Source organism: Oncorhynchus kisutch, linkage group LG28 (assembly GCF_002021735.2).
Source record: "Oncorhynchus kisutch isolate 150728-3 linkage group LG28, Okis_V2, whole genome shotgun sequence".
Classification (NCBI taxonomy): Eukaryota; Metazoa; Chordata; class Actinopteri; order Salmoniformes; family Salmonidae; genus Oncorhynchus; species Oncorhynchus kisutch.
Window position 1 is genome coordinate 40,229,976 of NC_034201.2, and position 17,036 is coordinate 40,247,011.

At 43.2% G+C, this 17,036-nt stretch overlaps 1 protein-coding gene across 3 annotated transcripts in view; it reads right to left on the reverse strand.

Moving 5' to 3' along the window:
- Positions 1 to 11,064, reverse strand: part of LOC109872752 (septin-8-A-like) — a 49,943-nt gene extending 38,879 nt beyond the window's left edge. Inside the window, exon 1 of one of the 3 annotated variants that reach the window (XM_020464058.2) lies at positions 10,796 to 11,064. In XM_020464058.2, the coding sequence (XP_020319647.1) occupies positions 10,796 to 10,825 (30 nt within the window). In that variant the 5' untranslated portion in view covers positions 10,826 to 11,064. The remainder of the gene's footprint in view (positions 1 to 10,795) is intronic. The other 2 variants (XM_031807801.1, XM_020464059.2) reach the window with 2 other exon arrangements.
- Positions 11,065 to 17,036: the final 5,972 nt, after the last annotated feature.

A 17,036-nucleotide genomic window follows, 5' to 3' on the forward strand; every position in this document is an offset into this window, starting at 1 on the left:
CCCTACTACTATGGTCACTCCAGCCACTGTCACTACTACTATCAATACCACTACTACTGCCACTACTACTATTGTCACTACTACTACTACTACTACTAGTCCTACTACTGTCACTACTACCGTCACTACTACTGCTACTGTCAGTTCATCTACAGTCACTCCAGCTACCGTCACTACTACGGTCACTCCAGCTACCACTGTCACTCCAGCTACCACTACTACGGTCAATACTACTGCCGCTACTACTGTCACTCCAGCCACTGTCACTACTGCTAATTCTACAGCGGTGGCAAGTTTGCTGCTTCAGAGTCTTTAGATATTTTTTGTCAGATGTTACTATGGAATACTGAAGTATAATTACAAGCATTTCATAAGTGTCAACGGCTTTTATTGACAATTATATGAAGTTTATGCAAAGAACCAAATATTTGCAGTGTTGACCCTTCTTTTTCAAGACCTCTGCAATCTGCCCTGGCATGCTGTCAATTAACTTCTAGGCCACATCCTGACTGATGGCAGCCCATTCTTGCATAATCAATGCTTGGACACTGTCAGAATTTGTGGGTTTTTGTTTGTCCACCCGCCTCTTGAGGATTGACCACAAGTTCTCAATGGAATTCAGGTCTGGGGAGTTTCCTGGCCATGGACCCAAAATATCGATGTTTTGTTCCCCGAGCCACTTAGTTATCACTTTTGCCTTATGGCAAGGTGTTCCATCATGCTGGAAAAGGAATTGTTTGTCACTAAACTCTTCCTGGATGGTTGGGAGAAGTTGCTCTCGGAGGATGTGTTGGTACCATTCTTTATTCATGACTGTGTTCTTAGGCAAAATTGTGAGTGAGCCCACTCCTTTGGCTGAGAGGCAACCCCACACATGAATGGTCTCAGGATGCTTTACTGTTGGCATGACATAGGACTGATGGTAGCGCTCACCTTGTCTTCTCCGGACAAGCTTTTTTCCGGATGCCCCAAACAATCGTAAAGGGGATTCATCAGAGAAAATGACTTTACCCCAGTCCACAGCAGTCCAATCCCTGTACCTTTTGCAGAATATCAGTCTGTCCCTGATGTTTTTTTTCTGGAGATAAGTGGCTTCTTTGAGTTGAGTTTATTTTTATTTTTACAGGGACAGTGCACATTAATCAACATTTCAGTAAAAGTGCCGGTTTTAGCCAGCCGGCTAATTTTCAACCGCAGTCCCTGGGCAGGTTATTAAAAACAATTACAATATAGACAATAGCAACATAGAACAAGCAAGACATAGCAACATAGGACAAGCAAGACATAGCATACAGACAGAGCAACATAAAACAAAAAGCAGCAAGACAAAATTCATAAAAGCAACAAGTGTTTCCACACCTCACAAGCTACAGACAACAGACAACATGGAGAGCGGCAACACACAGCTAGGGACCATGTTCACAAATCTGATTGACCTTTAGCCATGTCTTCAAGCATTTTGTGAAAGTGTGATATGTGGTGCAGTTATGTGTGTCTGATGGCAGTGTATTCCAGACATGGGAAGCTCTCACAGAGAATGCAGATTTACTAAAGGTGCTTTTCCTTAGGGGAACTATACAGTCACCTCTCATGGCAGACCTTGTGGATCTGCTGCCATATGTCTGGGTTTTCTGTTTAACAAAAATATTGAGTGGAGGGGGAGCCAGGCCATTGAGGATCTTGAATACAAGACATGCGTCGGTGTATTGCACAAGATTTTCCCAACTCAAGAGCTCATGCTTTCTAAGGATGTGACAATGATGATGGCTATTGGGCTTCCTATCAAGCACTTTGAGAGCCTGTTTGTAGACAGACTGAATAGGTTTTAATGTTGTACAGCAAGCTTGGGCCCAACTAGTCAAGCAGTATTTTAAGTGGGGGAGTATCATAGATTTGAAGTACAGTTTTGCTACCTCTGTAGTCAAACAATTTCGTATAAATCGGAAATTAGCTAGGTTGAATTTGGTTATTTGAATTGCCTTTTTCACATGCTTTTTAAAAAAGAGAGGTTGGAATCAAGTATGATGCCAAGGTACTTAAAATCGGATACCACCTGGAGCTTCTCCCCTGACACATAGACATCTGGCTCAGTAGCATCTGTTTCCCTCTTTGTGAAGAACATGCAAACTTTGCTGCCCTTCTTGACACCAGGACATCCTCCAAAAGTCTTCACCTCACTGTGCGTGCAGATGCACTCACACCTGCCTGCTGCCATTCCTGAGCAAGCTCTGTACTGGTGGTGCCCCGATCCTGCAGCTGAATCAACTTTAGGAGACGGTCCTGGCACTTGCTGGACTTTCTTGGGCGCCCTGAAGCCTTCTTCACAACATTTGAACCACTCTCCTTGAAGTTCTTGATGATCCGATAAATGGTTGATTTAGGTGCAATCTTACTGGCAGCAATATCCTTGCCTGTGAAGCCCTTTTTGTGCAAAGCAATGATGACAGCACGTTTCCTTGCAGGTAACCATGGTACACAGAGGAAGAACAATGATTCCAAGCACCACCCTCCTTTTGAAGTTTCCAGTCTGTTATTCGAACTCAATCAGCATGACAGAATGATCTCCAGCCTTGTCCTCGTCAACACTCACACCTGCGTTAACGAGAGAATCACTGACATGTCAGCTGGTCCTTTTGTGGCAGAGCTGAAATGCAGTGGAAATGTTTTTGGGGGATTAAGTTCATTTGCAAAGCAAAGAGGGACTTTGCAATTAATTGCAATTCATCTGATCACTCTTCATTACATTCTGGAGTATATGCAAATTGCCATCACATAAACTGTCACTACTACTCGTGTTGCTACTGCTACTACTGTCTTTACTACTACTGTCACAACTACTACTGCTGCTGCTGTCACTACTACTACTAAGACTACTAATGTCACTACTACACCTAATATGTTCCCCCTGTTTGATGATGCTCATTATACATTACATTAGCGCTGAACCAAAAGATTACATGTAACAAATATGAAATGAAATACGAAATTATGTGAAATTGAATGAAACAATGTATGTTGATGCTAATATGATGTAAAGTATTCCATTATGTTTCTATATGATAACAATAGTGTAATATTTAATATGCCATATACTATTTATTTTAACAGTTTCACTAATTCATTTTAATTAAGTTAATAATTATGACACACCCCTCACTAGTCATTGGTTGCACTAATTGCACTGTTTGTCTACATAACCTGGTTCAAGTATTCATGACATTGCCCTGAGGAAGGCACAGTGATGCCGAAACGTTGGTAAATATCCATTAAATTGCTGGGAGTTTATACGGAGTGTGCGACTTTATTTTGATAGTTTGTAGTTTATTCACCGTTAGTCAGAACCTCCACACAAATTATTTTTTCTGGGTGTGCACCAGCTCGTTTAAAAAAAAACTACTACTACTACTGCCGCTACTACTAGTGATCCTACCGTCACTACTGCTGTCACTACTACTACTACTACTGTTGTCACTACTGCTACTACCACCACCACTACTACTACTGTCACTCCAGCTACTACAACTGTCACTACTACTACCACTGTCAATACTATAACTACTACTGTCACAACTACTACTATTGTCCCTACTACTAGTGCTGCTACCGTCACTACTGCTGTCACTACTACTACTACTGTCACTACTACTACTGTCAATGCTACTACTACTGTCCCTACTACTAGTGCTGTCACTACTACTACTACTACTACTGTCACTACTACTACTGTCAATACTACTACTACGGTCCCTACTACTAGTGCTGTCACTACTACTACTGTCAATACTACTACTGTCAATACTACTACTACTGTCCCTACTACTAGTGCTGTTACTGTCACTACTGCTACAACTGTCCTTACTATTAGTGCTGTTACCGTCACTACTGCTGTCACTACTACTACTACTACTGTTGTCACTACTGCTACTACCACCACTACTACTGTCACTCCAGCTACTACAACTGTCACAACTACTACTACTGTCCCTATTACTAGTGCTGTTACCGTCACTACTGCTGTCACTACTGCTACTACCACCACTACTACTGTCACTCCAGCTACTACTACTGTCACTACTACTACCACTGTCAATACTATAACTACTACTGTCACAACTAATACTACTGTCACAACTACCAGTGCTGCTACTACTAGTAGTGATGCTACCGTCACTACTACTAATTCTACTGCTGTCACTACTACTACTGTCAATGCTACTACTACTGTCCCTACTACTAGTGCTGTCACTACTACTACTACTACTACTGTCACTACTACTACTGTCAATACTACTACTACGGTCCCTACTACTAGTGCTGTCACTACTACTACTGTCAATACTACTACTGTCAATACTACTACTACTGTCCCTACTACTAGTGCTGTTACTGTCACTACTGCTACCACCACCACTACTACTGTCACTCCAGCTACTACTATTACTGTCACTACTTCTACAACTGTCCTTACTATTAGTGCTGTTACCGTCACTACTGCTGTCACTACTACTACTGTTGTCACTACTGCTACTACCACCACTACTACTGTCACTCCAGCTACTACAACTGTCACAACTACTACTACTGTCCCTATTACTAGTGCTGTTACCGTCACTACTGCTGTCACTACTGCTACTACCACCACTACTACTGTCACTCCAGCTACTACTACTGTCACTACTACTACCACTGTCAATACTATAACTACTACTGTCACAACTAATACTACTGTCACAACTACCAGTGCTGCTACTACTAGTAGTGATGCTACCGTCACTACTACTAATTCTACTGCTGTCACTACTACTAATTCTACTGCTGTCACTACTACTAATTCTACTGCTGTCACTACTACTACCACCACTGCCACTGCCGCCACTACTACTACTGCTGCCACTGCCGCTACTACTACAAATACCACTACTACTACAAATACCACTACTACTGCCACTACTACTGCTGCCACTGCCGCTACTACTAAAAATACCACTACTACTGCCACTACCGCTGCTGTCAATACTACTACCGCTGTCAATACTCCTACTACTACCGCTGTCAATACTACTCCTACTACTACTGCTGTCAATACTACTACTACTGCTGTCAATACTACTACTGCTGCTGTCAATACTACTACTGCTGCTGTCAATACTACTACTGCTGCTGTCAATACTACTACTGCTGCTGTCAATACTACTACTATTGCTGCTGTCAATACTACCGCTGTCACTACTAGTACCACTGTCACTACTATTACTCCCGCTGTCACTACTAGTACCACTGTCACTACTAGTACCACCGTCACTACTAGTACCACTGTAACTACTACTACTACTACTTCCGCTGTCACTACTACTACTGCCACTACTACTGATACTGCTGTCACTACACCTGCTGCTGCTGTCACTAATACTACTACTGTCACGCCAGCTACTGCTGCTGCTACTACTGCTGCTGTCACTACTACTGCTACTACTGTCACAACTACTACTGTCACAACTACCAGTGCTGCTACTACTGCTAGTGTTGCTACTACTACTACTAGTGATACTACCGTCACTACTACTATTTCAACTGCTGTCACTACTACTACCACCACTGCTGCTGCCATCACTACTACTACCACCACTACAACTACTGCTGCCCCTACTACCGCTGTCACTACTACTACTACTACTGTCACAACTACTGATACTACTGTCACTCCAGCTACTGCCACTACTACTGCTGCTACTGTCACAACTACTACTACTACTGTCACAACTACCAGTGCTGCTACTACTTCTAGTGTTGCTACTACTACTACTAATTCTACTGCTGTCACTACTACTAATTCTACTGCTGTCACTACTACTAATTCTACTGCTGTCACTACTACTAATTCTACTGCTGTCACTACTACTAATTCTACTGCTGTCACTACTACTAATTCTACTGCTGTCACTACTACTAATTCTACTGCTGTCACTACTACTAATCCTACTGCTGTCACTACTACTAATTCTACTGCTGTCACTACTACTAATTCTACTGCTGTCACTACTACGACCACCACTACTGCTACCGTCACTACTACTGCTGCCACTGCCACTGCCGCTACTACTACAAATACCACTACTACTGCCACTACCGCTGCTGTCAATACTACTACTACTGCTGTCACTACTACTACCACCACTACTACTGCTGCCACTGCCACTACTACTACTGCTGCCACTGCCGCTACTACTACTGCTGCCGCTACTACTACAAATACCACTACTACTGCCACTACCTCTGCTGTCAATACTACTACTACTACTACTGTCAATACTCCTACTACTACTGCTGTCACTACTAGTACCACTGTCACTACTACTACTACTGTCACTCCAGCTACTGCTGCTGTCACTACACCTGCTGCTGTCACAACACCTACTACTGTCACTAATACTACTACTGTCACTAATACTACTACTACTGTCACTCCAGCTACTACTGCTACTGTCACTACTACTGCTAATGTCACTGTCACTACTACCACTACTACTGCTGCTGCTGGCACTACTACTACTACTACTACTGTCACTCCAGCTACTGCTGCTGCTGCTGTCACTGCTACTGTCACTACTACTGCTACTGTCACTGTCACTACTACTACTACCACCACCACCATCACTACTACTACTGTCACTCCAGCTGTAACCCCAGCTACTGTCACTACTAGTGCTGTTGCTACTGTTGCTGCTAGTGCTACCACTAGAACTGCTAGCGCTGCTACTGCTACTAGTGCTGCTACTACTGCTAGTGCTGCTGCTACACCCACTACTGCTGCTGCTACTACTCCTACTACTCCTCTACTGCTAGTGCTGCTACTGCTAATTCTGCTGTTAGTGCTAGTGCTGCTGCTGCTCATACTGCTGCTACTAATACTGCTAGTGCTGCTACTAATACTGCTGCTAGCGCTGCTACTGCTAGTGCTGCTAGTGTTGAAATTGCTGCTGATAGTGGGGCTGCTGCTCGTGTTGCTGCTACTAATACTGCTGCTAGTGCGACTAGTGCCGCTACTACTACTAGTACCGCTGCTGCTACTACTGCTCGTGCTGAAATTGCTGCTGCTAGTGCGGCTGCAGCTAGTGCTGCTGCTAGTGCTTGTGCTGCTGCTGCTACTACTACTACTACTACGCTGGTGCTGCTGCTAGTGCTGCTGCTGCTAGTGCTGCTACTACTGCTGCTGCTACTACTACTGCTCATGCTGCATCTACCACTACTGCTACTAGTGCTGCTGCTACTACTACTGCTATGCTGCTGCTACTGCTGTTAATGCTATTGCTGCTACTGCTAGTGCTGCTAGTGCTGACATTGCTGCTGCTGTTGCTAGTCCTGCTGCTACTACTGCCGCTGCTGCTACTACTAGTGCCGCTAGTGCTGCTACTACTGGTGCTACTGCTAGTCCTAAAATTGCTGCTGCTAGTGCTGGTGCTGAAATTGCTGCTGCTAATAGTGCTGCTGTGCTGCTGCTACTACTACTCGTGCTGCTGCTGCTGCTACTACTACTGCTGCTGCTACTACTACTACTGCTGCTGCTACTAGTGCTACTACTGCTGCTAGTGCTACTACTGCTGCTGCTACTAGTGCTACTACTGCTGCTGCTGCTGCTACTAGTGCTACTGCTGCTGCTACTAGTGCTACTGCTGCTGCTACTAGTGTTACTACTGCTGTTGCTACTACTAGTGTTACTACTGCTGCTGCTACTAGTGTTACTACTGCTGCTGCTACTACTGTTACTACTGCTGCTGCTACTACTGGTGCTGTTGCTGCTACGGCGGCTAGTGCTGTTACTACTAGTGCAGCTACTACTACTACTAGTGCAGCTACTACTACTACCAGTGCAGCTACTACTGCTGCTACTAGTACTAGTGCTTCTGCTACTAGTGCTGCTACTAGTGTTTCTGTTACTACTAGTGCTGCTGCTGCTCCTAGCGCTGCTACTACTACTACTACTAGTGCTGCTACTACTAGTGCTGCTGCTGCTACTACCAGTGCTGCCACTACTGCTAGCGCTGCTACTGCTAGCGCTGCTACTGCTACTACTGCTGCTGCTACTGCTACTACTAGGGGAAAGGGGATACCTAGTCAGTTATCCAACTGACTAACCCAACCACTCTGAATCAGAGAGGTGCGGGGGGCCGCCATAGACAACATCCACGTCTTCGCGCCCAGAGAACAGTGGGTTAACTGCCTTGCTCAGGGGAAGAATGACAGATTTTTACCTTGTCAGCTCGGGATTCAGTCCAGCAACCTTTCGGTTACTGGCCCAACACTGTAACCACAAGGCTACTACTGCTGCTGCTCCTACTGCTACTGGCACTGAGTCTAATGGAGAAATCTTAACACGTGTTTTATTTTTTGCCAGTACATATGTAGATGGTTAAGATTGTGGTCATCGCATGGCACCAGGCATCCAAGGAAAGAGAGAGAAGAGAAGTCCATATTTTCTTTTGATCAAACACACTCGTGCACAGAGCTGTCTGTCTGGCAGCAACTTCTCAGTCTGTCTCCCGTCACACGCCTCTGCCCAACAGGAAAAACAGAAACAAGACAGGAGCCAGCAGAGGCCATTTTATGAGACAGAAGCACACCAATCTGTAGGTGTCACAAAATACAAATAGAGAGAATTATAACGCAGGTCACAAAGCACATTTTCATTAGAGTACATGTGCAGCTATAACATCAGAGGGGGAGTGGTGGCCTCCACAGGACAACACAGATCACTGACTCCCAATAAACACAGCCTGAAATAATCCATGTTTTCCGACAGTGGATGTGACAGCCCTGCCTCCAGACTGTCCTGTGGTAAATATAAGACTGATGACCCAACAACAAGAAGCTGTCCTCACAATCTTTATCCAGAGACTGTTTCAAACATCATGGGGATATACATACGAGTGTCAAATAAATAGTAAATTTCCAAGACAATAATGGTACCAGTTTTCTAAGCGGATGATTTTCTTTAGAGATTGTCTCATGTCAAAAATCTCACACTAACTTGTGGTACTTCATATATCATTGAATCTAGTATCATATGCATCACTAAAGCCATAATTAGACAAATTTAAAGCAAAATGAAGTTAAGTTCCAAGGAATATTGTGGCAATAAAGCTCATAAGCAACAATCAATGTGGCTCTAATTGCAAGAATATCATGTAGGCCTCATGATACAGCTGATGTTATTAGGGGTCAGTATTCCTTCCTTCCTTCCTTCCTTCCTTCCTTCCTTCCTTCCTTCCTTCCTTCCTTCCTTCCTTCCTTCCTTCCTTCCTTCCTTCCTTCCTTCCTTCCTTCCTTCCTTCCTTCCTTCCTTCCTTCCTTCCTTCCTTCCTTCCTTCCTTCCTTCCTTCCTTCCTTCCTTCCTTCCTTCCTTCCTTCCTTCCTTCCTTCCTTCCTTCCTTCCTTCCTTCCTAGCTAGCTAGCTAGCAGCATACCACCCTGCATACCACTGCTGGCTTGCTTCTGAAGCTAAGCAGGGTTGGTCCTGGTCTGTCCCTGGATGGGAGACCAGATGCTGCTGGAAGTGGTGTTGCAGGGCCAGTAGGAGGCACTCTTTCCTCTGGTCTAAAAAAATAAAAATATCCCAATGTGCCAGGGCAGTGATTGGGGACATTGCCCTGTGTAGGGTGCCGTCTTTCAGATAGGACGTTAAACGGGTGTCCTGACTCCGAGGTCATTAAAGATCCCATGGCACTTATCCTAAGAGTAGAGATGTTAACCCCGGTATCCTGGCTAAATTCCCAATTTAACCATCACAGTCACCTAATAATCTCCAGTTTACAATTGGCTCATTCATCCCCTGTAACTATTCCCCAGGTTGTTGCTGCAAATGAGAATGTGTTCTTAGTCAACTTACTTGTAAAATAACAAATAAAAAAATGAAGGCCAAAATAGATCTCTATAGTAGAATACAATCGATCTACTCCTTTTGTTTGGACACATTGATTGTTTCCCATAGCTATGTGCACCCTGCTGTGTTCAACCAGACATCCTCACTATCAAAAACCAGTCACGATGAACAGAGTGCCCCAGTTTGGCTGGGGTAGGCCGTAATTGTAAATAATAATTTGTTCTTAAACGACTTGCCTAGTTAAATAAAAGGTTAAATTAAACGATGAACAAAAATAAAGTGGAGAAAAAAATCATCAAAATGGCTATGTTCTGAGTATTTTGAATTACTGAACAGAAAGATGCCAACCTTGTTTTCTACTTCAAATTATTAGACTGGCTTGCTGTAAATAGCAGTTAAATCTCCATCACAACGTTGACATAGTTAAGTACGTTGGTTAGCCTATAAGCATCATTTTAGACTGCTTAAACAGGAAGTTACAATGTAACCACAAGTCAACACCTTTGTTTTTCATAAGGAACCATGTAAAACATAAAACCAACTAATGGTTAGTAAAACAATGTTGCTACATTGTAGCTGGTGTGGGGTAGGCTAAATGCTTGACATAGGAGACTTTGGGAAAACTACAATTGTCTGTGCCATACGGTGGTAGAGCACCAATAAACAGTTGATGCAACTCAATGAGGAATGATACTAATGCACATTTATACTGCCGGTATTAACTATCGACGGCCCATATGTAGGCCTATTCATTCAGAAGCTCGCAAATAATGAATAATCCATGTCCTGAGCAGAACCCCATCAGGACCAACCAACGTGAATCCCTATTGATAGTCCACACTTCCAGGAATAATTAGAATGTACTTTATAATTCTGTATATTACTCATAGGCGGAACATTATATCAGTGTGTACTTACAGAAAATATGTCTACGTCCGTAGCAGCCATGGTGCGAAATGTATGCGTTTTAATGCCGATCTGGGCGAAAGGAAACTGCCCTCGTCTCACTCTCTCTGTAAACTAGCTGACACAGTGGAACAAGCTTGATTGCGCTTCCAATATGGCTACTTCCTGGAAACTCCCATTTGCCTTCGGAGCTACACAATCCAGAAGGACAGGAATGCGCGCTGAAAATATGGAACGTTCTGACGGTTGTAATTAAATCATCTTTGACAATTTGCAATACTGTATCATTGACGTTTACGCGCTGATGATATGAAAAGCCATCGATGAACTATATTGCCTCGCAGGTCGCTCATGGGATTTGTAGTTTGCAGAGCCTTAGCTGCCTTTGTAACGTTTTGTTTTGGCTACTTTAAAAACGATTAACCTATATTGAGTTACAAAATTTTACTTTTAGTGAATATCGAGACATGAACCCTAAAATATATTGCCTAAAAACGATAACTCGCATTCTACACCACTTCAGAAAAAGTGATGTGAGCCAGGTCTGAGGTCTTGAAACAGTGTAACCTGACATTTCTACTGTTTTTGAAACATTGTATCACCTTTTCCTAAAATATTGTAACGCATAATTGTATCAATGTTTATCATTCTATGCATATGATATGTGAAATAAATATGAGAATGGTAACTTTTTGTTAGCTACAGTAACAGTTAATGTTAGACGACTACAGGCTACTGCCCCAGACACCTCTGAGCACCGCCCGAAGACAGAAGTCTGCACACATTATTCAAATTAATTCCACGTGTCACCGGAAACTGCAGGTAGGGCGAAGGTATAGTTTCTGACAGGTATCGCGGATTATATGTACGATAAGACTTTTCACTTTCGGTTGTTCCTTCTGAATTGACATTTTTGGTTGTGGGGTGCTCAAAATGGATTTCACTCAAGAAGCTATTATCTCGCTGTTGATAGAAGAAGGGGGGAAGTTGAAGAATTCCGAGTTGCTGACTAAATTCAAAGATTCCTTGAACTGCACTGATCCCGCAGAGAAGAAACAGAACAGGGATCTATTCAAAAGGTTTGTGAACACTGTTGCTGTCGTGAAAGAAATTGAAGATGTCAGGTATATTGTACTAAAGAAAAAATATCAGCATTTGTTACAAGAAACAGAGGATGTTCAAAAGTCTGAAAGTGAAGAGGTCCCCGAGCCAGGTGAACCCTCACCTGTATGGAACAGCGAGAACAATGCACATTCTCAAAATGGAGGAAGTGAGATGAGTTCTGAGAATGTCCAAGAGCCTGTTATTACAAGTGTCGGTGAATGTGTCTCAAATGACGGTGACATGCATTCATTTATAGAGCTGGCATTTAAAGAAAAAGTTGATTTCAAACCAAAAAGGTCACTGAATTTCAACATAGACCATACTTCTGATGCGCAGAGAGAATATATCTCCTCTGGGGGGGCTGTGTATCCTGGGAAGACAAAGAACCCTAGTGTGCAGAAGCCATTTGCACTGCCTTTACGAATGCCTCCAAACTTGGCCAGAGTAGAGATCCATAAACTCAAATCTGAGGATGACGCTGGCCCTCCAAGGAGAGCTGGATCCACTGACCAAGATGCACACAGCTCCTCTAGAACCAAGAGAAGACCATCCACTATGAGTGTGGGTTTAAGCTCTCCGCTACCAAGGAGGGCTGTCAAGATCACCAACCCTTCTGAGGAGCCCAAGTACACATCTACAGTCCCCCTGGAAGAGGCAGAGCATGAGTGGCTGGTGAGGTCTGCTGCTGGACACTGGAGACGGGTGTACGGCCTGCTCCTCAGAGACACACAGCTGGCAGAGAAGAAGGACTTCATGTCCGGCTTCACAGCCCTTCACTGGGCAGCCAAGTGTGGTAACAGTGAGATGGTGGGTAGTATCATCAACATATCCAGACAAGGTGGAATGGACCTCGATGTCAATGCCAGAACATATGGAGGGTACACGCCACTGCACATTGCTGCTTTGCATGACCAGGAGTTTGTGTTGGCCATGCTGGTGCATGAATACGGAGCGGATGTGAATATAAGGGACAATTGTGGAAAGAAGCCATATCACTACCTGCACAAAGGGATTTCTTCTGAGGTGAGGGAGCTGCTTGGTGAACCTAAGGTCCAGCCCCAGGAAGTTTTCCAAGCGGAAAGGGAGGAGCTAGATATCTTCCCGGACCTCTCCAAAGGCTTGCATACAATAAGTCGCCTCTTCAATCCCCATGTGGAAAAAAAGAAAAAGCACAAGCAAAGACCCTCTGTCTATTTGCTGGGTGTCAACCCGAGGGATGAGAGAGATGAGAGTTCATCCAATCACAGAGAGACCTCAGATGCATTTAAGTAACATGAGTCTGATGTGAAATACGATAATACAGTTTGATATTTTGCACAAAATCTATTTGGCTTTTCATGGTTTTTACTCTGATATAGATACACACATATGGGGTTATGAAAGGAACATTCAGTTGTGTTGAACTTCGTTTTTTTATAAATCAACAAGTGCAACCATCGTCATTTCATTACTCCCTTTTTAATCAAACAACCACTTATTACTAGTATGGAAGGTATAGTATGAAATGTGCTACTCTCTCTGTGTCGTGTAATCAATATCATTTATAATGTATCTAATCGTGTTAATATTGAATAAGTAATGCATGACTTCATATACGAGATAATGCATTTTTTGCTCGATGGGATTTAACATCAATTTCAGCAGATCAAAAAAAAAATCTGTGTCCCTGTACTAAACCTGTACATGAGATGAATAGGATTCATGTCTGGATATTAACATGGCCTTCACTCTCAGGGGTCGTCATTTGTGTCATCTTTTCAGATCGATTTTCTGTCTAAGAAACACATTTGTTTGAAGAGGTTGCCGCAGTACTGAATAATTGTGAAAGTGAACAATACTATGTGGCCTTACTGTTTAAGATTCCTGTAGTATGAATGTGTTATGATGAGTGAATATTGATACATTTTTTAAAGGATTGATTTGGTGAAATGCAAAGATATACTCTGAAAAAGTTATCTGTGATTTTCAAGTCACATGCATCTTGTCTTTCTTCCATGTCTTATACAATACTTACTTTAGGAATAATCTAATTTGTTAGTTTTAGTAAAGAAAACATTGTTTGATGTACAGTGCCTTCAGAAAGTATTCACACCCCTTGACTTTTTCCACATTTTGTTATTTTACAGCCTGAATTTAAAATGGATTAAATGTAGATTTTGTGCCACTGGCCGACACACAATACCCCATGTGGAACTATGTTTTTAGAAATGTTTACACATTAATACAAATGAAAAGCTGAAATGTCTTGAGTCTATAAGTATTCAACCCTTTTGATTATGATGAGCCTAAATAAATTCACTACTAAAAATGTGCTTAACAAGTCATTTAAGTTGCACAAACTCACTCTGTGTGTAATAATAGTGTATAACATGATTTTTGAATGACTACCTCATCTCTGTACCCAACACATATCTGTAAGGTCCCTCAGTCGAGCAGTGAATTTCAAACACAGATTCAACCAAAAACACCAGGTAAGTTATCCAATTCCTGGCAAAGAAGGGCACCTATTGGTATAGATAAAAAGCAGACATTGAATATATTTTATTTTTGAATTAACCTTTACTTAACAAGGAAAGTCAGTTAAGAACAAATTCTTATTTACAATGACAGCCTACCCCGGCCAAACCCTAACCCCGACAACACTGGGCCAATTGTCCCTATGGGACTCCACATCACGGCAAGTTGTGATACAGCCTGGAAGCAAACCAGGGTCTGTAGTGACAGCTCTAGCACTGAGATGCAGTGCCTTAGACCACTGCACCACTCGGGAGCCTCTTGAGCATGGTGATGGTATTCATTACTCCTTGGCTGGTGGTTCAATAGACCCAGTCACTACAAAGATACAGGCGTCCTTCCTAACTCAGTTGCCAGAAAAGAAGGAAACCGCTCAGGGATTTGACCATGAGGCAACTGGTGCCTTAAAAATAGTTACAGAGTTTAATGGCTGTTATAGGAGAAAACTGAGGTCGGATCAACAACATTGTAGTTATTTCTGGGGCGGCAGGTAGCCAAGTGTTTAGACCATGGGGGCCAGTAACCGAAAGTGGATCAAATCCCTGAGCTGACAATGTAGAAATCGGTCATTGTGTCCCTGAGCAAGGCAGTGAACCCACTGTTCCCCGGGTGCCATGGATGTCGATTATGGCAACCCCCGCACATCTCTGATTCAGAGGGGTTGGGTTAAATGCGTAAAGCATTCAGTTGTACAACTGACTAGGTATCCCCTGAACAATACTTACCTAAATGACAGAGTGAATAAAGGAAGGCTGTACAGAATACAATGTGTTATGTGGGGCAAATCACTGAGCACCACAGTGAGGGGAAAAAAGCATTTGATCCCCTGCTGATTTTGTACGTTTGCCCACTGACGAAGAAATGATCAGTCTATTATTTTAATGGTAGGTTTAAAAAAATTTATAAATTGATTTGCATTTTAATGAGGGAAATAAGTATTTGACCCCCTCTCAATCAGAAAGATGTCTGGCTCCCAGGTGTCTTTTATACAGGTAACAAGCTGAGATTAGGAGCACACTGTCTTTTATACAAGTAACAAGCTGAGATTAGGAGCACACTCTTAAAGGGAGTGCTCCTAACCTCAGTTTGTTACCTGTATAAAAGACACCTGTCCACAGAAGCAATCAATCAGATTCCAATCTCTCCACCATGGCCAAGACCAAAGAGCTCTCCAAGGATGTTAGGGACAAGATTGTAGACCTACACGAGGCTGGAATGGGCTACAAGACCATCGCCAAGCAGCTTGGTGAGAAGGTGACAACAGTTGGTGCGATTATTCGCAAATGGAAGAAACACAAAAGAACTGTCAATCTCCCTCGGCCTGGGGCTCCATGCAAGATCTCACCTCGTGGAGTTGCAATGATCATGAGAACGGTGAGGAATCAGCCCAGAACTACACGGGAGGATCTTGTCAATGATCTCAAATCAGCTGGCACCATAGTCACCAAGAAAACAATTGGTAACAACACACTACGCCGTGAAGGACTGAAATCCTGTAGCGCCCGCAAGGTCCCCCTGCTCAAGAAAGCACATATACATGCCCGTCTGAAGTTTCCCAATGAACATCTGAATGATTCAGAGGGCAACTGTGTGAAAGTGTTGTGGTCAGATGAGACCAAAATGGAGCTCTTTGGCATCAACTCAACTCGCCGTGTTTGGAGGAGGAGGAATGCTGCCTATGACCCCAAAAACACCATCCCCACCATCAAACATGGAGGTGGAAACATTATGCTTTGGGGGTGTTTTTCTGCTAAGGGGACAGGACAACTTCACCGCATCAAAGGGACGATGGACGGGGCCATGTACCGTCATATCTTGGGTGAGAACCTCCTTCCCTCAGCCAGGGCAGGATGGGTATTCCAGCATGACAATGACCCAAAATACATGGCCAAGGCAGCAAAGGAGTGGCTCAAGAAGAAGCACATTAAGGTCCTGGAGTGGCCTAGCCAGTCTCCAGACCTTAATCCCATAGAAAATCTGTGGAGGGGGCTGAAGGTTCGAGTTGCCAAACATCAGCCTCGAAACCTTAATGACTTGGAGAAGATCTGCAAAGAGGAGTGGGACAAAATCCCTCCTGAGATGTGTGCAAACCTGGTGGCCAACTACAAGAAACGTCTGACTTCTCTGATTGCCAACAAGGGTTTTGCCACCAAGTACTAAGTCATGTTTTGCAGAGGGATAAAATACTTATTTCCCTCATTAAAATGCTAATCAATTCATAACATTTTTGACATGCGTTTTTCTGGATTTGTTTGTATTTATTCTGTCTCTCACTGTCCAAATAAACCTACCATTAAAATGACAGACTGATCATTTATTTGTCCGTGGGCAAACATACAAAATCAGCAGGGAATCAAATACTTTTTCCCCTCACTGTATATTCAAGAATGGTGGTGGCTGAAAATAAATAGAATAGAGCTAAGCACAGGCGAAAACCTGGTTCAGTCTACTTTCCAACAGACACTGGGAGACAATTTTACCTTTCAGCAGGACAATAACCTAAAACACAAGGTCAAATATACACTGGAGTTGCTTACCAATACGGCACTGAGTGGCCTAGTTACATTAGCAATGATCAACAACCAATTTAACAGAGCTTGAAGAATGTGCAAATATTATAGAATCCAGGTGTGCA